Below are 22,714 nucleotides of genomic sequence, written 5' to 3'. Positions count from 1 at the left end.
AATACCTAGTTTATATTACTTATATTGCCCCATTTTGTTCTTGAAAGGGTGTTTATGAGTGTAAAGTTGCCCCGCCATACAAAGTAGGACAGTTTAAGCACTAAGTGGCCGGTTTTTCCTTGACGTCCATGTACCCTTTCCTCCTGTCGCCGCGAGTCTTGCAGTACAAGTACAGCACGGACAGCGCCGACACCGCGGACATGGCCACCAGCGGTACGTACACGGGAAACATCTAACAGTTCATCCGATGAAGCGGTAAATGTTTACTTTGTGGTATTTATCGATTCTAGTGCGAGCTGGAATTACAACTGATAAGAAAAATGATAACTCTGTGACAACTGACATTTGTCAGCTTGACTTGCTGCATGAACTCGGCAATGCAATAAAGAGGTATGATTACTATCACCTTGTTTATGATATATGGCTGGAACACAAAACCCGAAATAGGTTCGTGTTTGGCCAATTTCAGCAAGTCTATAGGACTTAGGGCGATTACAGACTAACGCTTTATACGAGCGTGTAAGCTCGTATTTTGCTCGTAAGACCAAATGTAGGGTAATGTAACACACATGTAAGCTCGTAACGCCGAAACGACTATACGCGCAGAAAAATACGCTAGTCTGGGTGGAACGAGAGATCAACAACATTGTATTGTTTTTACAGGTAAAATAATACAAAAATGTATAAAAAATAGTTATTTATTTCGTATCACAAAATTTCACGTGTACTTTGCGTGTATTTAAAATTAAACAGGAACTTGATAATGATAATAATGTATCCTTTAATAACATTAATAAGTCACTAGAACCAGTTAAAACCTGTATAAACTATGATTACAAATCAATATTGCGCATGCAAGAACTGCCATTATGCTTATGTTTTACTATTTAACATTCCGTTAAACTAGTCACTTCTAACGCAAAAACCAAACGGTTATAGGGCAAGGTATTCAAATGGTTGGCCTCATTAGACCCCATTTTTGTAAGAAAGTTACCACGTGCTGCTGTATTATAATAAGTAACAAGGTCGAAAGACGAAATCATTTTAAAGAGGGATGTCATTAGTAGATATAGTTTACCCTATGTGTAAATGCAGTAATATGTAAATAATGATTTGGTTTTACGGTTTTTTTAGTATGCTTTTAGACTCGTATCATTATAATGATGGCCGGGTTTCTCGCCAAAGAAAGGTCCTAAAATACAAATTACTTTAGTAATAAAAGCTTTCACGGTTGGTGTAACGTGTGTACACGTATAGAATCAAAGGCGGCATACATTTTAGCGTTATGAATAAACAATAGCAAGTGGAGTTTAAAAATAATATTGTAAATTTTCAACAGTGGTTGATGTTGCAACCAAGATAATATCAAATTTCACCCTGTACAAGCGAGTTTTCTAATGTATAGCTGCAGCATATTTAGAAGTGTCACGGGAAACACTGACACACCCGATATAGACTAGTCGTCTCTTTTCAATTTATACAGTTTGTGAGGACTGTAAAGAATTTTATTGTACTTAAGTCTAATTACGAATAGTTTAACACTTAACTCAGACGGTTAGTTATGATAGTCGCGCTGTGAATTTTTAGAAGTTTCAAGTATTTAATTGATACTTAGTAGGTATCAAAGATAATTGATTGTACTAGAGAGTTAGAGTCTAAAAAAAACCCCTTACCTTGACATCCAAAACAATCACAGAGTTACCGGAAAATGTAAGGACCTGTACAGCGTCATCTCGTTTACCTGTCAAATTCGAAGCACGAAATTGTCTTCGTTTTTACGCATCTTACTCAATCATGTATGATTGGTATATATAACAGTCTGACGCAAAATCTTCAACCACTCCGCAGTATACCGAAACGAATCTAGTGGGTCAAGTAGTAGTGTAGTCGTATAATGCACATGTTCACAGGGACCTTTTCCCCGGCCGGGCGCGCTGGCGGGTGGTGTGGGCGCCGACGTAGCAGAGGCCGCTGTGCAGGCCGTGCTCGCGCAGGTACTTCATCCACTGGATCTGCTTCATCGACGGGTGGTCCGAGTCGCTCTTTACTTCTACGAACTTGATCTGCGAAATATCAATGCTTATTAACAAAAGCCTTATTGAGCTTACTGTGGGACTTAGTCAATTTGTGTAATAATGTCCTATAATATCTATATATTTTTTTTTTTATTGAAATTAATTGATACTACATTATTAGAGGGGTATGCGTAAACTGACACCCGCCTGGCAAATTTTCGCCACATCACACGCAGCCTACTCCTTCTCGAGCATAACTATGTCTCAGAAGTTCCGTTATATTTCAAATCATTTATTTCACGCTACATGCCCATAGATGAAACACAAAAATAATAACAATATCAAATAAAAATTAAAATACATGTATACGACTAGAAAATAAATATTAATAAATTACAATAAATTTAAACACTATATTAAAAACAAGAAAATGAAGAATAAAAAAGCGGCCAAGTGCGAGTCGGACTCGCGCATGAAGGGTTCCGTACCATTTAAGACGTATTAAAAAAAATCTACTTGCTAGATCTTGTTCAACATTTTACCACTTTGGACACACATTTTACCACTTTGGAAGTGTCTCTCGCGCAAACTTCAGTTTAGAAAAAAATGATATTAGGAACCTAAATATCATTTTTGAAGACCTATCCATAGATACCCCACACGTATGGGTTTGATGAAAAAATTTTTTTTTTAATTTTATGACGTATTAAAAAAAACTACTCACTAGATCTCGTTCAAACCAATTTTCGGTGGAAGTTTGCATGGTAATGTATATCATATATTTTTTTAGATTTTTCATTCTGTTATTTTAGAAGTTACAGGGGGGGGGGGGGGGGGCGGCACAAATTTTTTCACTAAGTGTCTCTCGCGCAAACTATTCAGTTTAGAAAAAAATGATATTACGAACTTAAATATCATTTTTGAAGACCTATCCATAGATACCCCACACGTATAGGTTTGATAAAAAAAATATTTTTTTTTAATTTTGACGTATTAAAAAAAAAACTACTCACTAGATCTCGTTCAAACCAATTTTCGGTGGAAGTTTGCATGGTAATGTATATCATATATTTTTTTTTAGATTTTTCATTCTGTTATTTTAGAAGTTACAGGGGGGGGGAACACATTTTTTCACTTTGGAAGTGTCTCTGGCGCAAACTATTCAGTTTAGAAAAAAATGATATTAGAAACCTAAATATCATTTTTGAAGACCTATCCGATACCCCACACGTATGGGTTTGATGAAAAAATTTTTTTTTTTTAATTTTATGACGTATTAAAAAAAAACTACTTACTAGATCTCGTTCAAACCAATTTTCGGTGGAAGTTTGCATGACAATGTATATCATTTTTTTTTTTTTTTTTCATTCTGTTATTTTAGAAGTTACGGGGGGGGGACACACATTTTACCACTTTGGAAGTGTCTCTCGCGCAAACTATTCATTTTAGAAAAAAATGATATTAGAAACCTCAATATCATTTTTGAAGACCTATCCATAGATACCCCACACGTATGGGTTTGATGAAAAAAGATTTTTTTAGTGTCAGTTCTAAGTATGGGGAACCCCCAAAATTTATTGTTTTTTTTTTCTATTTTTGTGTGAACATCTTAATGAGGTTCATAGAATACATCCACTTACTAAGTTTGAACAGTATAGCTCTTATAGTTTCGGAAAAAAGTGGCTGTGACATAATCGGACAGACAGACGGATATGACGAATCTATAAGGGTTCCGTTTTTTGCCATTTGGCTACGGAACCCTAAAAACACATCAAAATTATAGACCGCGAACAAGAAACACATTTCATGAAACTTGGTCAACACCTATCACACCGGTTACAGGTGATAACAAGGAAAATTTGTCGAGCATATAAATGAGGTAAAATTGCTGCTCCGTTTGTGGATTGAGCGGCGGCAGCGTCACACGCGTATACAAGCGAGACGTGGACAAGCGGCGACAGGGCAAAAGATTCCCGTTTACACGGTCGCATCGACCCTTGTCTGTCCATTACGCCTGAATAAGCGATGAGGCAAAATTTGGTCATATAAGTGTCGTATCGTGACCTGTTTGGTATGCACGTTCCATAGGGTAACGTCGGGGAAGCCGCTGTGCGCGTAGCGGTAGTGGCGCGCCAGACGCGCCGCCAGCGCGGCCAGCGCGCGCGGCCCGAGGCACGCCGCCACCGCGCTGATGTTGTCCCAGCCTATTGCGCGGTTGATACCAGAAATCTCTCCTGTAACAAATATCAGTTTTCCACACGACACTTCTTTCTCATCTTAGCGTTTTGTAGGTTCCACTCCAAAGGAGCCCAAAATTCGATATTGACGATCTAGTTTCGGTCGTTGGCACAGGTTCTGGTTACGACAGCGACGGTCCGACTGCCTTCGACCTTCCGACCCAGAGGAAACCTTAGCCTATCGCTAGGCTATTTATTGAAATTTTCACGCCACTGTTCGGAAATGTGACAATAGATGGTCTAAAACCAAGCTGGAAAGTAGGCAAATAGCTGTAGCACCTGAAATACCACTACTACAAGGTTTCATTGTTGTCATCATCTGTCATTGGTGATGGTAAAAGGTCTTTTTTTGGTGCTATTTTTTCCTTCTAAAATAAAACTAGGTCATTTATAGAGTCTGGCTAGCCAAATATTGTTGACAGATATTTCCATGTGGTATCACCAGTTGTCTATAATTTAAAAAAAAGCTAAGCCTGTTGTCAACTTATGTCATTCATTCAAATTGATTTCGGTTTATAAGGAGTCTATTTTAAATAATATTCATAATGACTCTATACGAGTGAGGTCCGGAAACTATTATTTAGGCTCATAACGATAATGTGCGAAGTCGACGTGAAGCGTTCTATAACGAAAAACTGCTATATTCACAAGTCGTAAACAATTTAGTAGATTGGTGCTCTATTAATATTTTGATACTTTAAGTACTAGTTCTAACATTTGCCTATAACTTTGATTAAGTACGTGAATTTATTAATACCTGAATCTCGTGAACAGGACGAGGTAAAGAAACGGATAAACTGGAAGTTCAGGAAAATATCAATAAATTCAAAACACTGGAACGTAATGAGTTACTGAAAACTAATATTTAGAAGAAATCTGTGGAATGATTGGTCAGTAATAAATTGATATAAAAAAATCTTGGCGAAACATGTCTATATACGTCTTTATACTTTACATAGAGGTAGAAATCACGTGAGCTGACTTTGAGTGCACGTCAACGTATATTAACTTATTTCCTTAGGTATCTTACGTGTGCACAGAAAATCAAAAATATTTTCTAGTAAAAAACTACTACACAAAGTATGACCAGCCCTAGATTTTTTTTAATTTCCCGCCAAAATATTGTGTAATATTTCAGTATAGCCAGACTCTAGGGCCAATTTTTTGTTTAAAAAAAACTTAAAAACCATACAGTTCATTTTTTTAACAACCATTCAGTTCACGTTTAAGGCATTTTTACTTATGTAGCTCGGTCGCTCTAGAGTCGGTTTTGAAGCAAACAACAGAAAAACGCCTCTTATAGTGATAAAAAAGGGTCAGAATTGTAAAAAAAAAATGATAAAAAAGTAAAAAAGGCGGGATCGGAAAATACTTACTGAATTGGATAGTGTTAATTGTGTTGATTAAAAAATACATGATACACGTATATACGCTATAAAAATTAGTTCTTGTATTGAATAAAATATAAATATTTCCGGCAAAAATACAACGCTTTCTTTCAAGAATTGTCCTCACGCCAATACAATAATTAATTTCTATTTAAGTACTTATGCAATTTGTTTCCTATTTCCTCGCAGTAGTCGTAAAAATCTCCGTGCACTATGTAATGCCTCGGCCGGAAACGCTAAAGATGGACTCGTATTATTTGAGCTCAAGCTCACTCGTCCATCTTTGAGCGGTTTTCCGGCCTCTCCTACAATGTACTTTTCCTGGAAATAGGAACTTTGTTATAAAACCACGCAACCTTATTGTGTTTCGGTTTGTTAAAATTGTCTCGATTCGTATTAGTTGCCTATTAACCTAGATAGACGAAAATCCTTAAAATAATATAAAAAATAATTTTAGCTTTTAACTAAAATAATTTTAGTATATTCAAGTCTCACGGGAGTTTCATAGTTAGAGTCTTAGTTGCCTGTTGAGAACAGTCAGCGATAAAATCTTCTATCAAAAAATATTTTTTTACAAAAAACTTAAGTTGATTCAAAACCAACTCTTAAACTCACCTTCAGGCCTGTCTTGCCAAGTGTTCTCCATCATCTCCAACACCTCTTCCTCGGTGGAACTCTCAATGAGCCGCAGCCTGTCATCGATGAGCACCTGCCGGTTGGTGTAGAAGCTGTCGGAGAACAGGTCGAGCGGGAACACTTGGAAGTGAGTGAGGAAGATGCCGTGGACGCCGCGCGGCTTCGAGTAGATGATGTCCCAGAATAAAAGGAAGAACATCGTTGTGATGATACGCCCTTCCCAGTGCTCGCCTGTAAAAAAAAAAACGCGTAATCAGGCATCATAAACCCCACGTTTCAGTCCGTCAGAAATAGCCGGGTCCACACAGAGCAAGCAAACGGTCAGTAGACATGCCTCCGCCGAGCTTCATCTAAATAAGCAGCAGTTTAAGTGTGAAAAGGACGCATTTATAATATTAGTAGGATAAATAGGCAGGCCTATTTTTTTTATTGTTTGATTTCGTTTAGGTACTTGGCATTTAAATTATTGACGTTGGAGGTTAATGGTCCTCTTGTAGCAATAAAAAAACCGGCCAAGAGCATGTCGGGCCACGCTCAGTGTAGGGTTCCGTAGTTACTCTTCCGTCACAACGTCACAATAAGCTAAACTGGAGCTTAAAGTATAGTAAATTGTTAACCAAGGGATAAAACGGTATCTTTCACGCGAGTTAAACAAATGGCAAATTTGCATAATCAGTATACCTAATTAAAGTAAGTCTTTTTACTATGAAGGGGAAACTTTTTGCGATTACTCAAAAACAGCTAAACTGATCATGTCCGCTATCGTTTTCATTTAAGGTGGTTCGATTTTCATACAAAAAACAATCGCTATTAATTAATTAATTACACAATATTATTACATAAATAGTTGCGCATCTATCTACTTTCGAATATTCATTTGCGCTAAATTAATAGAAAAACTTTGTTTCATACAGAAATCATGCAATAATGAACGTTATATTTTTATAAATTTTACTCATGTGTGTGTGACAAATGTCGTGTACAAATACATTGCGGCGTTGCCACTCCATGCTTTGGACGGCCATCGGCGCGACGTTGCGATGTTTGACGCGTTTTTAGCTGACTCTGTCGACATTGACACTCAGTGTGACCAGGCGTACGATAATTGTCGTACATGTACGATAATTTGGGCCCCGGTATGACATAATGTTCCAAAGAGCATTATCGTACACTAAAGTACTATAATTTCAGCCCTTGGATGATGCCACCTTAAAAGTCTAGTAATTTGAAGCAAAATATGACACTTTCTCTCAGAAATAGGCTAAAATTAGTATATTTTGGGTGTTCGGCTCCTTGGTGTAAGTTTAAAGTTTAAAATGTCTCAATTTCCTGTATACCGTTTGAGTCTATCCCAAAAATACACAAACATAAACAGATTTTTTGCGCAATTTAGACGAAAATTGTCTTTTTTTTATTATTAATTGGAAATTTAAGCTTATTTTGCTAGACATTTTTAGGGGCTGCCTTTTTGATTGGCGTACGATATTTTTTTCAACGGTACAATAATATTGACACTCAAGTACGATAATTCTCTTCCGCTCGCCTGGCAACACTGCTGAAACTTGACAGGACCTGGGGGCCTACCGCGAAAACCTAAATTCGCAAATTGCGGGGATCTTTCTCTTTTACTCTTACTAAGATGTAATTAGAGTGACAGAGAAAAATGCCCGAAATTGACGAATTTCGATTTTCCCGGTAGCCGCCCTGGTGCTTGACGTACTTGATAGAAAACAACGCTGCCGCATGTTCTGAATTGGGATTTTATGTGTTTTTGGATTGAAAATGATAGCAACGTCTAAATCAAGTTACAAAAATCATCGATATTCTGGTCCGCGAAAAACCAGGAAAAGTGTAACTGTAATTGGAGTCTACAAAAATTACCAATTCATAGAAAATATGACCTAGAAACTAGTTCATTTTTATAAAACTCAATTTTGCCCGAGATTGTACTTAGGCGAATACCTAAGGGAGCTAAGTGTATTGATCTTGAATAATTAGTTGGCTAATATATGACTCCAACATGATATGGACATTTACATCATAACTATTATACCTAGTTGGTTACTAAGTTCTGTTACTCGATTTCTTTCTTTCTTCCTAGCGTTGTCCCAGCATATTGCCACGGCTCAATAGAGCCTGGGGTCCGCTTTGACAACTAATCCCAAGATTTGGCGTAGGCACTAGTTTTTACGAAAGCCACTGCCATCTGACCTTCCAACCCAGAGGGTAAAACTAAGTCTTGTTGGGATTAGTCCAGTTTCCTCACGATGTTTTCCTTCACCGAAAAGCGACTGGTAAATATCAAATGATATCTGTTCTGAAGTTCTGTTACTCGATTTGCAACCTCTTTATTCCCGTTAAAATAAATGCTACCGAAAAAATAAAAAATGGCATAATGTGGTGGATTTGTGAGCTATAATTATATACCACACATAACGCTTATCTCGTCGTATCTATAATGAATTGGGGCCTAAAAGAGAATCGTATTCCAATTTTTTGAAACGCTTGTATTACTTTCTATATTAACTAAAAGTTGCCTTAAAATTCAGCTTTTATACTAAAAACGGCTTTAAATATGTTAAATTAACAAAATATATTTTGACAGATGCTTTCGCGCCCAAAACGCTCTTTGAAAATTGTGTGACGTCACAGTTTATGGTTTGACACATAACTACATACACACGTAGAAGATACGAACTGTCAACTGATATTTGTCATTTGTTATTAATCGCCTAACTGTCAACAGTGTCAATCCGAGAGTTGTGACGTCATCAGAATCTTCAATGACGTTTCGAGTTTGGTCACGTGACGTGTGCCAAAAGATATTTTAAATTCAATATTTACAAAAATATGGTCATTACAGGGCCCCTAAAAGTAGTTTAACGTGTTCTTATAATCCAAAAGAATATATTGGGATACAATTATGCCCTAAGATTTGTAGATGGAAACAACCCTATTGCGTTGCACAAATGTGGGCACCCGCCAAACATGATTTTGGGTGTGTCATACTCAGGGCTAACACAGATTCATTTCTGTGAAAAAGGTGTGAAAACCGGAAACTGGAAACCGTTCTCGAACCAATAGTGAAGCCCTTAAGCCACACCCTATTTCAAAACCAGCCATGGATCTTTGAACAAGACTCAGCTCCTGCACATAAGGCAAAAACAACTCAAGCCTGGTTTCGAAGGAACAAAATTGACTTTATTGCCCACGAAGACTGGCCGTCCTCCAGCCCGGACCTTAACCCCCTGGATGATGCCATATAGCAGGTTATTGAGGAGAAAGCCTGTGCTAAACCCCACACAAATCTTAACTCCCTCAAGCGGGCCATAGTTAAGACAGTGACGGAATTAGACATGACAATCGTGCGTGCCGCTATTGATGACTGGCCTCGTCGTTTCAGGGCCTGTGTCAAAGCCAGAGGAGGCGATTTTGAATGATATTGTCATATGTGATTCCTGATTTTGTGTACTTCATTTTACTTATTATTTTATAATATATACTTTATTAAACTTTCGTTGGTATATTTTATGTAGATAAAGATTATTGCAGTAACAGAATTTAATAACCAACTAGGTAGAAAACAATGCAATACATAAACACATAAATTGGATATGATGTGATCCGTTGAATGAAATTGACAATAAATAAAATAAATAAATAATTTTCTATCCCTAGGCATTGTGTGAAACTTCTAGTTGTGTCAAAATATCGGGAAATCAATAATATAAACAAACATGGTAAATATCTCATTTCTTTTTATAATGGTTATAAATAGAAGGCCATGCAATTTTGTAACTCACTGTAATTTAATTAAATGTATCGTAAAAAAAGGTTTTAATTCTACTGTAAACCTACTTTTTTAAAGGCTGGGCAGTAAGGGAAAACAGCGTTTTTTTTTTTGAAAAAAATACCGGAAAATCTGACTTACAAATTTGGATTTTCTTAGGTTCATTCTACTTAGAATCTTCTTCACCGTAGCATTAAAAAAAGATATCCTAAAATATCCATACCATTACGTCACATTTTAGTGTGAAAGAAATTTCAGTGTAAAACTAAAATTTCAATACAAATTTTCGGGTTTTTATAGCACGAGGATTGATTATGCTAGTGATTCTGAGTTGGAAGAACCCAAAAATATCATGATGTGTGAGAATCAGATTTTTTATATTTTTATGGAAAAACGCTCATATTTCTCATAAAATAATTTATTAATAATAGGTACTTGATAATACTGATAACAAAAAAAAAATTTATGAGTCTCGAACCCACATCCTCTTGCATGTATTTCCACGTACATACCGCAACGCTATTGAAGCCTACTCACGCTGTGCCAAATTGTCTACTACAAGGATCCCAGTACGACTGTTTGAATGTGTGAGTGATAGTTAGAAATAGAGTCAAGAAACATTCTGTCGACATTAAGGGGTAGTTTTTGTACAATGAAGTGTTCAATGTTTGTTTTAATAGTTCAATATTTATTTAAAGAGTGCGCTAAACATAATTTACAGTATAGAAATACCAAAGACTACTCCACAAAAAAATTAAAACTCAAAATTTGCAATTGTGGCGCCATCTAGTGAGGTTTAAGCTTTGGGTAACCTAGTCGAACCACCTTAATGTCTTTCTTAAGCTCTACTTCCACGATTTTTTTCATATTTTTTGGACCTATGGTTCAAAAGTTAGAGGGGGGGGGGACACATTTTTTTTTCTTTCGGAGCGATTATCTCCGAATATATTCACTTTATCAAAAAATGTTTGTAGAATAATTAGTTTTGAAAGACCTTTCCAACGATACCCCACACAGTAGGATGGAAGCAAAAAAAAAATTCACCCCCACTTTACGTGTAGGGGAGGTACCCTAAAAAAAAATACGATGTACGACTTTTTCGGCTTTATTGATTTATATATCCATGCCGAATTTCAGCTTTCTAGCACTAACGACCACGGAGCAAAGTCTCGGACAGACAGACAGACGGACATGGGGAAACTATAAGGGTTCCTAGTCGACTACGGAACCCTAAAAACCATTAAACCACCAAATAAAAAGTATACGAACGTTATTATTTTTAGTTAAATTGAAAACTGAAATTATTATTTAACTAAAAGGGATTTCATCATCATAAATTTAAGAGCTGCGCTCTTGTCGGTGAAGCAATCTCCTGGCATGCCTTTCTTTGACTTTTCCTTGGCAGCCTGATACGACACGACGTTCAATTGATCCATGTATCCCCTTCTTGACTTTCCTCTATTTTTCCTTCCTTCGACTTTCCCTTTTATGATGGTCTTGATGAATTCGTCGTGTCGTAACAGGTGTCCCAACATGTTTCCTCTTCTACTTTCGATGGTTCTCAATAGGCACAGCTTTTCTCGATCTCTATTTAAGACTTCCTCGTTGGTTACTTTTTCGGTCCAGCTTATTTTCTCCAGCGATTGATAATAAACATAGATGACGAACTAGCCCTGCAAAATGACCCCACACACATTGTGCCGAAGCGGGCGGGGCGTCAACTTTGTGCCGCGGAGCTATTTAGTTCGCAAATGGCGGCCCGTTGTCACAGTCATAGTAAGAAGTATTCAAGTTATATCTTTTACAAAAGAAATATTCCTTATTGTGCGGATAAATGATGTGCTAGTCGATCCAACAAACACTGGAAAAAATAGAGGATTACTTTTCACGTATAGTTTAGCTAGGATCATATTATTTTGATTTCTCTTGATCACAACAGGCTGTATATGGGGATGATATTATATATTTTAAACAACCATTGATATTAAGAAACTTTCATTTTTAATTTGTTCAGGTTATTGTTTTAACGCATTCACTGCCAGGGGGCGTGGCCTAGGAACAAAATTGTATGACGGTGAACGCATATATGCCTCGGTGGCAGTGAATGCGTTAATAATTTAAATTTGTGATAGTAAATACGAATCGCCGTTGTAGGTGGAGGTTTTTAGGGTTCCGTAGCCAAATGGCAAAAAACGGAACCCTTATAGATTCGTCATGTCCGTCTGTCTGTCCGATTCTGTCACAGCCACTTTTTTCCGAAACTATAAGAGCTGTACTGTTCAAACTTAGTAAGTGGATGTATTCTATGAACCGCATTAAGATTTTCACACAAAAATAGAAAAAAAACAATAAATTTTGGGGGTTCCCCATACTTAGAACTGAAACTCAAAAAATCTTTTTTCATCAAACCCATACGTGTGGGGTATCTATGGATAGGTCTTCAAAAATGATATTGAGGTTTCTAATGTCATTTTTTTCTAAAATGAATAGTTTGCGCGAGAGACACTTCTAAAGTGGTAAAATGTGTGTCCCCCCCCCCCCCCCCCGTAACTTCTAAAATAACAGAATGAAAAATCTAAAAAAAATATATGATATACATTGCCATGTAAACTTCCACCGAAAATTGGTTTGAACGAGATCTAGTAAGTAGTTTTTTTTTAATACGTCATGAAATTTAAAAAAAAATTTTTTTTTCATCATACCCATACACGTTGGGTATCTATGGATAGGTCTTCAAAAATGATATTAAGGTTTCTAATATCATTTTTTTCTAAACTGAATAGTTTGCGCGAGAGAACCTCCCAAATTAAAAAAAAGTGTGTCCCCCCCCCCTGTAACTTCTAAAATAACAGAATGAAAAATCTAAAAAAAATATATGATATACATTACGATGCAAACTTCTAACGAAAATTGGTTTGAACGAAATCTAGTGAGTAGTTTTTTTTAATACGTCATAAAATTAAAAAAAATTTTTTTTTCGTCAAACCCATACGTGTGGGGTATCTATGGATAGGTCTTCAAAAATGATATTTAGGTTCCTAATATAATTTTTTTCTAAAGTGAATAGTTTGCGCGAGAGACACTACCAAAGTGGTAAAATGTGTGTCCAAAGTGGTAAAATGTTGAACGAGATCTAGTAGTTTAAGTAGTTTTTTTTAATACGTCATAAAGGAACCCTTCATGGGCGAGTCCGACTCGCACTTGGCCGCTTTTTATGTGTACTTTCTTACTAAGTCCCGGTATCTCGCTGCTATTTATAACTTTTCGTTAAGTTCGCGGACGGCTGGACCGATTTGGCTAATTTTATATTGGAATATTTCTAGGTCCAGGGACGGTTTAAACAGTGAAAAAATATGGAAAGAATGCGAGAAAAATAGTAAAAACAATAATGATATTTTCCCATACAAACTGTTCCTATGACGACGTGTTCAATACGAATTTCTGCATGTTTGCTCTGATCAAGATGAAAATCGACATCTGAGGTTCCTAGAGGACCTTTATAATGAGTATGAGATCAAAAATTAAACAAACGACCGACATCTTGGGTTTCTGCATTTTGACTCTGATCAAGATGAAAATCGATATCTAAGGATCCGAGTGACCCTTCATTATGATTCTGAGGTCGAATTTGGGAAAAACGCCCGACATCTTAAATTTCTCCATGTTTGCTTTTATACGATGAATGATAATCATGATGAGAGCAAAGATGGAGATATTCAAGATGGAGGGCGCTTTTACCAAATATGACTTCAGAATCATAATGAAGGGCCGCTCGGATCCTCGCATGAAAAATTCTAAATTTCAACCCGCGGCATTTTTTTTAATTTTGATCTCAAATTCATAATAAAAGGCCTCCCGGATCCTCAGATATCGGTTTTTATCTTGATCAGAGCAAAATCCAAAATCCCAAATGCCATTTTTTCAATTTTGAACTATCAAATTTACATCTGACATATTTCTGTGCCACCTAACTAAACGTCGCAGGTGCCCTATAAGATGAACGACACAATGTATTCATTGGTTCGAAGCCTTAATTGCCTTTAAACCGTCCGATAAACGAACAAATAATAAGCCTTATAAATAAAATAATAAATTATTATACAAAAATATTGCATTTAAAACTAGTCTATATTGCATGAAACCGTCTACCTGGACTTGGTTTCCATTGTCATGTATTTTCAACTGACAACGCTACAGCCAATCACAGCGCCTCATTTTATAATAGACCAATCGTAATTCGGGTGGTTTAAATTGACTAATCATGGTCAAATGCAGTTTCGTCGAAGAAAACAAGACCTGAACTTTGACGAGTTGCAATTGGTCTGTTATTAGTATTGCGTGTTTTAATAGTGGGGCCACTTTTACGCTGATATTTTGTTTGACGTTAGTCTTCTATGTTTTTCCGTTCGCTGATTTTCTCCATACGCCGCCAGCATCACATTTCAAAAGCTTCAAGACGACAAAAGGGATTTAACCGCGTATAATAAGTTTTTTAATTTACCTCCGACGTTTCGGGGACGGCGTTATCCCTGTGGTTTTTCGGAGAATACTAGCTAAAGTTGACATCAACATCTAACCGCGAGAGTTTTTCGAACTACCGGCACTTGGTATTGTTAATCAACTTGAACGTTTTGCGCACTAGGGATGTTACTCGGTCGACACACTACATTAACGATATTTGATTTGTCAACTATCGATATTTGTTTACGCTATTTATTAGTGACTGGATTCCATGTGGATGAGATATGTGGATGAGCGGCTAGAAGATATGTCAACTTTAGCCAGTCTTCTCCGAGACCACTGAGACAACGCCGTCCTCGAAACGTCGGAGGTAAATTTAAAAACTTATTTTACGCGATTAAGTCCCGTTTTGTTAAATGATAATGAGTAAAAAAATTGTGAAAGTTTAAATCCGTGTTTTAAAAACTGAAATGTTAGTTACCATGAGTAAATTCCCCAGTACTGATGCAATGGGTAATACAGTACTCTTCTACACTTTGAATAACCCTGCCTTCTGAAGTTTTCGTTTCAAACCTTGCTTTGCCTTTCGTTGTGTTCCTGTAAAACAAAAAGAACACAATATACTGTTAGTAAAAAGAATTTGGATCTTCTCCAGCAGTTACAATTCAAAAGCAAGTGGCAGCGCCGCACCACCCAAGAGGGTCTAGGCTGTTCGCAACCATTGTCACTGCCATTGAAATAAGTGATGTTAGTACGTTAGATAAAAGGTTCAAATTCCTTTGACTGGTAAGACGCTATCCGTTTACAGCCGTTTGATGATAAACTTGCATTAAAATCCAAACATTGTGGGTTCAAACTTCACATCCTACCTCGTACTAATCAATACGGAATACGGAGAAGATATCAAATTGATATGAACCCAAAATAAAGTCAAGTTGATAATCGTTTGGGCCTATCTGTCATGTTGACAATTCTGGTTGTTAATGCTTACTAACTGTGCCTTGACCACATTTAACAGAGGTTTATGAGACGTTGCTAAGTTTTATGAATCAGGGACCCGTCCACCCCTTCCCAGAAAAAAAGGCCTTTAAATGGCTTAGTCTTTTGACTTAGCTCTAGGAAGGGGTTACCCTTTCAGAGATACCGCTAAAATCAAAGGGTTATTCCCTACCTAACTCAAAAAAATATGACACCTGTGCTGTCAAAGCGCTAGACACTAGACACCCAGTCTCTTTAAACATAAATAAGCAATATTTTATTATATTTTTATGAAGAGAAAGTTGAAAATGACATAAGCGTTATAATTTATTAATAGATACCCCTTCAAGAGGTTTTTAGTTAGCAGCGGCTTTGGTAAGCAAAGCCTTATGAAATACCCCTTCCAAAACCCTCGAAGGGGATACCGGACCAGTCCCTGGTAAATAAGAGGGTTAAACTTTACACATCTTACACAGTCAAATAGTCTTTGCTATGAACTCACTCCATAGGTTGTTTGTATACGTGTTCCGCGTCGATATTCTTCTCTAGTATAGCGTCTTTACTGGCGTGTTCCAGCAGCTCCTTCCTCAAGTGCTCGCTAACCTTTACAGACTTCTGCCGAGCTATCCTGGTGGCTCGGTTGCGCATCGTGTCTTTTTCTTCATCGGTTAAGCTGGACTTGAAGCCTTCTATTAGGACTTCAGCTGCCTTTAATGACATACATTAATATTAGGGCACAATTTGACACTCACGGCAGGTAACTAACAGGTAACCCCCTTATTCATAAACGTCTACTAAAGTTGACAAGCCGCTAATAATCGTTTGTCCCTTTACGACGTAGAACTTTAGAGACGTTTATGAATAAGGGGATAAAAGTGCAAGTATTATATTCATACAGATCCAGCTCCAAAAGTTTAGATAGACTTCATGTTGGGTAAACGCGACTTCATACAATACCGTAGACAATAAGCAAAGTCGAACAATAATTTCGAGGCAACCATAAAACAGGAATAAATATTCGTATTCAGCATACAAATATTACTTTTTCTCAGGATTCCTAGGGTCACTCATTACCAACTATGCAACGTTCGTAATTTAAACTTACACGAGCTCCGGGGAATTGCAGGGGAGCTTCGCTGGGCGAATATGCGTTATTTTCCAATGGGGCATGTTAATTATATTGTACATACCTATATCTATTAGTTCTCTGTGGCAAAGGAAAATAAACATTTTGATTCATGTATAAAATAGAGGTCTACCTCATCACACCTCCCAAGTAAGCCATGAAGAATCAACGCCTTCTCCGCGTACCAGTCCGCCTTCTTATGCTGTCGGAAAGCAGTCTGCTCTATCAAGCCGCTCAGTATTTCTATTGCGAGTTCATAAGACTCAACACTTTTGGTTTTCTTCAAATCTTGTATGCCTGAGTCTAGAATTCTGATGTAGAGATTAGCAGGTGTAAAGCGCCGAAGCCAACTTGGTAGGGATTTGTAACTGAAATTTAAGAAAATGGATATATTCGAAGTCAAAAAACAGTAGCTGAAAATATAACAGAGATTAACATAAAAGGAAAGAGAAAACCATTTAAGTCCAACAGGTTTACCATTACCAATATGAAGATTTTAGTACGTATGTATTGTTAAAAAGTAACCATAGTTTTGGTAAGTACGCAATTTTGAGACTTGCGTTGTATGCGAGTGAGACATGGACACTGAGACAACGAGATAGAAAAAGGTTGGAAGCTTTTGAAATGTGGTGTTGGCGGAGGATGGAAAGGATTAGCTGGACTGAAAGGAAGATGAATGAAGAGGTTCTCAGTGTGATAGGAGAAAAGCAATGCTTATAAATACAATAAGAAATAGGAGAGGCAAGATGTTAAGACACCTGATACGGCACGACAACTTTTTCCTAAACATCCTGGAAGGCAGGACTGAAAAGACAGGAGGAAGAAGAAAGCCCAGAATTACATAAAAAATAATGCGTCGTTATAAGGAAATTAAAACACTGGCACGAGAATAAAAATATTGGCAATTACTCCATCATCAGAGCAAAGCTCTTAAGTTATGGTGATGATGATGCAATTTGGGATGATTTTTGGTTCAAGAATATTTTAATAAACGTACCGTAACATTTCTTCGTCGTCTATTGCTTTGTAGAGCTGATAAACTTGTTTGACTAGGGAAGCCTTTTCATCAGAGCATGTTTCAGCTAGAAAATCCTCATACACATTATGTGCAGTCATGTACCTGAAGTTAATTATGATTAAAGCAATAAAAATTAAAATAAAAAAAATCTTGGTCTAGCCATACACGCTAGGTTTTCGTTTTGCTTGGCCACGATTTTGAGCGGCAGCGAGTGCAGCGGCGACTGGCCACGCGTCGGAGATGTTGGAATGTGATACAGTTACAGTGATCTGGCCTCTCATTTCCACTCATTGTGACTCGTCAAGATAATCACGTGTCCCGGATCCCGCCAAAATCCTATCCCTATTCTATAACCAAATTAAATATTGAACACTAAAGCCTGGAAATCGTGGTTCTGGATTTAAATAGTCCATATTGTATTTTTTTTTTTGCGAACAGTTGGTATACACACCTTTCAAATTCATCATTGCTTTCAAAAACTACACTAGCATTGTCAAGTTCCATGTCCGGGTCCACAGGATATGGCTCTCTGCCTATTTTATCATAGATAAGTGCCAATTCAAACTTCTTGTCTCGTATGAGGCTAAAGTCTATGCCTAGATACATGAGCACGTACAGCTGGTTGAGAGTCTTTATAGCAAATTCTGTCAACTTATAACAGGAACCCGCCTTTTCTCTCATTCTGAAAATAAAAAGGACAATATAACCTCATAAAACGGCTCAACTAATCAGGTTCGCTATAGTTTTCCTTGAAAGTCTTTACTAATCTTTACTTTCACGATTTTTTCATATTTTTTGGACCCATGTTTCAAACGTTTGAGGAGGAAGAAAAAAATGTGTCCACATTTTTTTCTTTCAGAGCGATTATTTGCGAAAATATTGTGTTTATCAAAAAATGGTTTTGAAGACCCATATTCGTTAAGTAAGACCTATCCATTGACACCCCACACTATAGGGTTCAAACGAAAAAAATAATTCACCCCCACTTTTCGTGTATGGGAGCCACCTTATAAAATCTAGTTTTTATGTTACGACTTTGTCAGCTTTGTCAGCGTAACTAATTTATATATGCATGCCAAATTTCAGTTTTCTAGCACTAACATTCATGGAGCAAAGCCACGGATGGGCAGACAGACAGACGGACATTGCGAAATTGTAAGTGTTCCTAGTTGACATGGCCCCACTTCTTTGTCGTTACAAATCTACCAATATTATGCAATGGGTATACATTCTATTAAAATCTGATTATAACCTAGTAGTCCACTGCAGTAAACAATGCAGTATTAGACCGCGGGCCTGGAGCATATTTCGTCAGTCATCGCCTCCCGGATGATACTTTGTCAAATGACAATTTAGATGCTGTTTTAAACTAGAAAAACCGTCAGCCGGTTCTATCGCGGTGGAATGACCGTCAGCTGTAAAATGAACATATAAAAAATATGCGGTACTTCATGTACCTACGGTAAAGTATGCGTAATGTGTAAATTGCGTAATCCGTTGATGGCTTTTCAGGTGTTTACGCCTGATGAAATGCTACATGCAAAGTTTCATGATTTGTTATTGCTATCGTAAAGGGTATAGCGCTTATTTTTTACATGTTCATGCGACCAGCTGATGTTCTTACCACCGCGAAATAACCGGCTGACGATTTTTTTAGTTAACAACAGCATCTGAACTATCATTTGACAAAGTATCAAACGGGAGCCGATGATTTTTTTTATTTTGTTTTACCTGTTTCGGTCGCTGCCATTCTTCAACCCACCAACGGAGCGGCAGCTGACGTCCACGAGGGTTCATCATACCTAGCCGTTAACCACTACACGAGTTTTCAACCAGGAGGCAATTGGTCATGGAAATTGTTCCTGGCTCGCGGTCTATATGCAGTACACACTATTTAAATCCATCCTCATTATATAAAACAAAATCCATATACCTACGCTGTTTTGAAATAATGAAACTCAGAACGGTCCTACAAGAATGTAGCCCCCCATATTTTTTTAATTTTATAGCTCAAGCTATACACATGTATAACTCGCTAAAATACAGAAAGTTGAAATAATAGAGCCATATGTGTATTCTAAAAAGTTTACTGACATATATAATCTGTTCATGTTGAAATTTTTTAACCGAAAAGAAATTCAATAAAATACTTACATTCTCAAAACTCTTTCACTGTTATCAGCAGCCTTGCCGTTAGAGAAGAAGCTACAAATAGTAGATGTGCGCCGGCTGTAGCTCCACAATGAGTCAATTGCCTCTTGCTTTGTGCTTCCTTTCAGCTTCAAGTCCTTGCAAATTAACTTGAGTTCTTCTGCTTTCAATAGTAATGACAATTCTTTGAAAGTCATATGGTTGCTACCTGAAATCAGTATAATTATTTATATGAGAATTTTGTTCATGGACATCTAAAGTATTAGCATACTAGAGTATCTATATCTGTTTCAAACTTTCTATATAAATTTGAAATCTGTTGCTAAGTAGCAGTATAGTAACTTACCAGTTACTATCCCTCCTGAGTAAGTTGTTTTGTATTTGCATTTGGAACCTTTAGTCATATTATAGTTCAAAATAAATTGTAGAATATATACAAAAATTTGTATGCAGAGTCTTAGGAGGCTATATGTAAACACTATCCCCTTTATTCATAAACGTGTACTAAAGTTACGATGCCGCTGATCATAATTTGTCCCTTTCCATCATACCAATACGTTGGAAAGGGACGGGGAAGTATGTATGGGGAACCCCCAAAATTTAGTTTTTTTTTTTCTATTTTTGTGTGAAAATCTTAATGCGGTTCATAGAATACATCTATTTACCAAGTTTGAACAGTACAGTTCTTATAGTTTCGGAAAAAAGTGGCTGTGGAAAAAGTGTGTAGAGTTTAGTATGAGTTTATATGTTTTCTCTCGCTTGACCTTGGACGATCAATATTCGAAATGTCATTCATGTCATAATTTTCAATTGTTTTGTGGATTTAAATAATAATGTCTATGTTACAGTAATGCTAATTATTTTTTACGGAAAAAGAAAAAACTTAAATAATAAATATTAACAATGCCATTCAGTTTCCTTAAATGTACTTAGCCATACCCAAAGTTAACAGAGTTAAAAAAATATATAATTCTTACATATTTGCTGTGACTGTTTTTCAAAAGTGTATTTCAATAAAAAGACATGTGTTCAGATTGTTTTTTCAATACCAAAAAAAAGTATAATACCAATGTAATTGCTTTTCAATTATAAAACTAAATAAACACTTCCTATAGAAACTTACTCTCTTTCAACCAAGCTCTTTGAGTCAATGAAAGAATCATTGCTTCCATACTGGAATCATCCAAAGGTTCCTTATCCTCGCTGACAATCTCCATGATCTGTTTCCTCCGGAACCATTGGTCTTTGCGCCAAAACAGTCTGCAGACTAGCTTCATGCCCGGCTTTGCCACTGACTGACTACTTTGTAGAAATTGTTGAGCTCTGCTGTTTAGGAGTGGCTTTAATGTACTATCATTTAGGTATTTGTTTATTGTTTGTAAGAGGAATACAGCTGAAAATATAAACAATGAAATATAAATTTAATATAAAGTTTATGGAAGCTAACAAACTGTAGAGAATAGTTCCAAAAACTACTAGACTAAACCTGGGTCGTAACAATTAGGCGGGTCCACACAGAGCAAGCATATGAGCGAGGCAATTTCCTCACGCACAAACCGGCCTGAGGAAATTGCCTTGCACATACACTCACTCTGTGTAGACCCACCTATTGTTAAGTATACATGTTGAAATGTTGGAATACATTAATACTATTAACATTTAGACTAATAAGTTTAAGAACTACAACTATAATTAACATTCCTGAATTACTAAAAATTATTTGAATAACATTAGGTATACAAATAATCTTACTCTTATCATCCATGCCTTCGCAAGCATATTCAAAGCATACTTCTTCCACAGACTTTTCTAAACAATCTCCATTTCCAAGCAAACTGGTCAAATTTCTTTTGCTCTTTACAGGTGTTCTTTTCTTAACACTGCGATTTTTTGTTGGAGAGAAAAATCTGTCTTTGGCACTTGGAGTCTGAGTTTTGGAAGTTGAGCCAAGGTTTGGAGAACTCTTTGGGGTTTTCATGGGTGTCTGCAAGGATTTTTTCGGCGATGGGGTATATATAATTGTTTTTTCACTGTCATTAGAACTCTGTGAGAGACTCAGAGGCTTTGATTTAACTGGTGTGCAAAAGTCGTCATCGTCACCAAGTTTACTTATATCAACTTCAATCTTCCTTTTGCTCGGTGAAGCAGTAGGTGTTGAAACTTTAGCCAAACTTAAATTTCGTTTCTTTCTTTTTACAGTGTCCATATTTTTTCCGAAATTTGGAGATGGATGCACTTTCGCCTTGAAAAAGTTTGTTATGGCCAATTGTTGTGACATATTGTATTACACTGAATAAAAAATAATTTGAACAGAACCTAACATACTTCCTTCCGAAAACTCACTAAAATAATTATAATTTTTTATAAATAACACGTACTTTCCTTGTAATCCTTGTATGTTCGCGAAAATTTCGCTCGCAATAAGCAAACTGTCAAATGGTATGGTATTGACAGTGACAGCAAAACAGAGAGTATTTATTCCATTCAAGTCACATATCTCCCATCACTGGAATTCTTCTTAAACACATACAAGAAAATAATATAAAACTTTAACGGCTCTACATTTTCTAGTAAAATCATCTTATCTTATGTCTATTGTCCATTTCTTATCTCTCCTTATGTTGGTATGCCTTCTAATTGTCAAAACTGTCACCTTTTCCGCTCTTTTTCTAATAAACTGTACATGTCCTGTGTTGTCTGTGATGTCCATAACTATAAAATAAATGTTTTTTGTTTTAGGTACCTACCATAAGTCCTTTTACCAGACCAAAATTTATCATACACCGAACATGCTTATCGTGCGTGGTACGTCTTGAAACGTCGTCATTGGCAAAATCCCTCCTGCCAAAACACAAGAGGGGAAAGCCAGGAACAAAAAAAAAATCACATAAAAAAAATGTCTGGCAAACCAAAT

The 22,714-nt window shown here is 36.7% G+C and overlaps 1 protein-coding gene across 2 annotated transcripts; it reads right to left on the bottom strand.

Moving 5' to 3' along the window:
* Positions 1 to 682: 682 nt before the first annotated feature.
* Positions 683 to 22,541, bottom strand: LOC133527391 (fanconi-associated nuclease 1-like). 2 transcript variants are annotated; one of them, XM_061864359.1, is made up of 12 exons: positions 22,179 to 22,541; positions 21,553 to 22,042; positions 20,924 to 21,193; positions 19,804 to 20,008; positions 18,101 to 18,331; positions 17,629 to 17,751; positions 16,765 to 16,999; positions 16,008 to 16,213; positions 15,009 to 15,124; positions 6,256 to 6,507; positions 4,080 to 4,249; positions 683 to 2,063 (listed from the first exon to the last, which is right to left on the bottom strand). In XM_061864359.1, the coding sequence occupies exons 2-12, from the start codon at positions 22,004 to 22,006 to the stop codon at positions 1,905 to 1,907; spliced, it is 2,421 nt and encodes an 806-aa protein (XP_061720343.1). In that variant the 5' UTR covers positions 22,007 to 22,042; positions 22,179 to 22,541; the 3' UTR covers positions 683 to 1,904. The 2 variants fall into 2 exon arrangements, with proteins under 2 accessions (XP_061720343.1, XP_061720342.1); XM_061864358.1 differs by having other exon boundaries at positions 21,553 to 22,541.
* Positions 22,542 to 22,714: the final 173 nt, after the last annotated feature.

This window comes from Cydia pomonella, chromosome 18 (assembly GCF_033807575.1).
Source record: "Cydia pomonella isolate Wapato2018A chromosome 18, ilCydPomo1, whole genome shotgun sequence".
Lineage (NCBI taxonomy): Eukaryota > Metazoa > Arthropoda > Insecta > Lepidoptera > Tortricidae > Cydia > Cydia pomonella.
This window is presented reverse-complemented; position numbering and strand designations above follow the sequence as displayed.

Coding starts and splice junctions, on each gene's coding strand:
- LOC133527391 (XM_061864358.1), bottom strand. CDS start 22,078: ATGTCACAACAATTGGCCATAACAAACTTTTTCAAGGCGAAAGTGCAT. Junction 16,214..16,764: donor TACTTGGGAGGTGTGATGAG/GTAGACCTCTAT, acceptor ATGTCATTAAAG/GCAGCTGAAGTCCTAATAGA. Junction 15,125..16,007: donor GTATACAAACAACCTATGGA/GTGAGTTCATAG, acceptor TTTGTTTTACAG/GAACACAACGAAAGGCAAAG.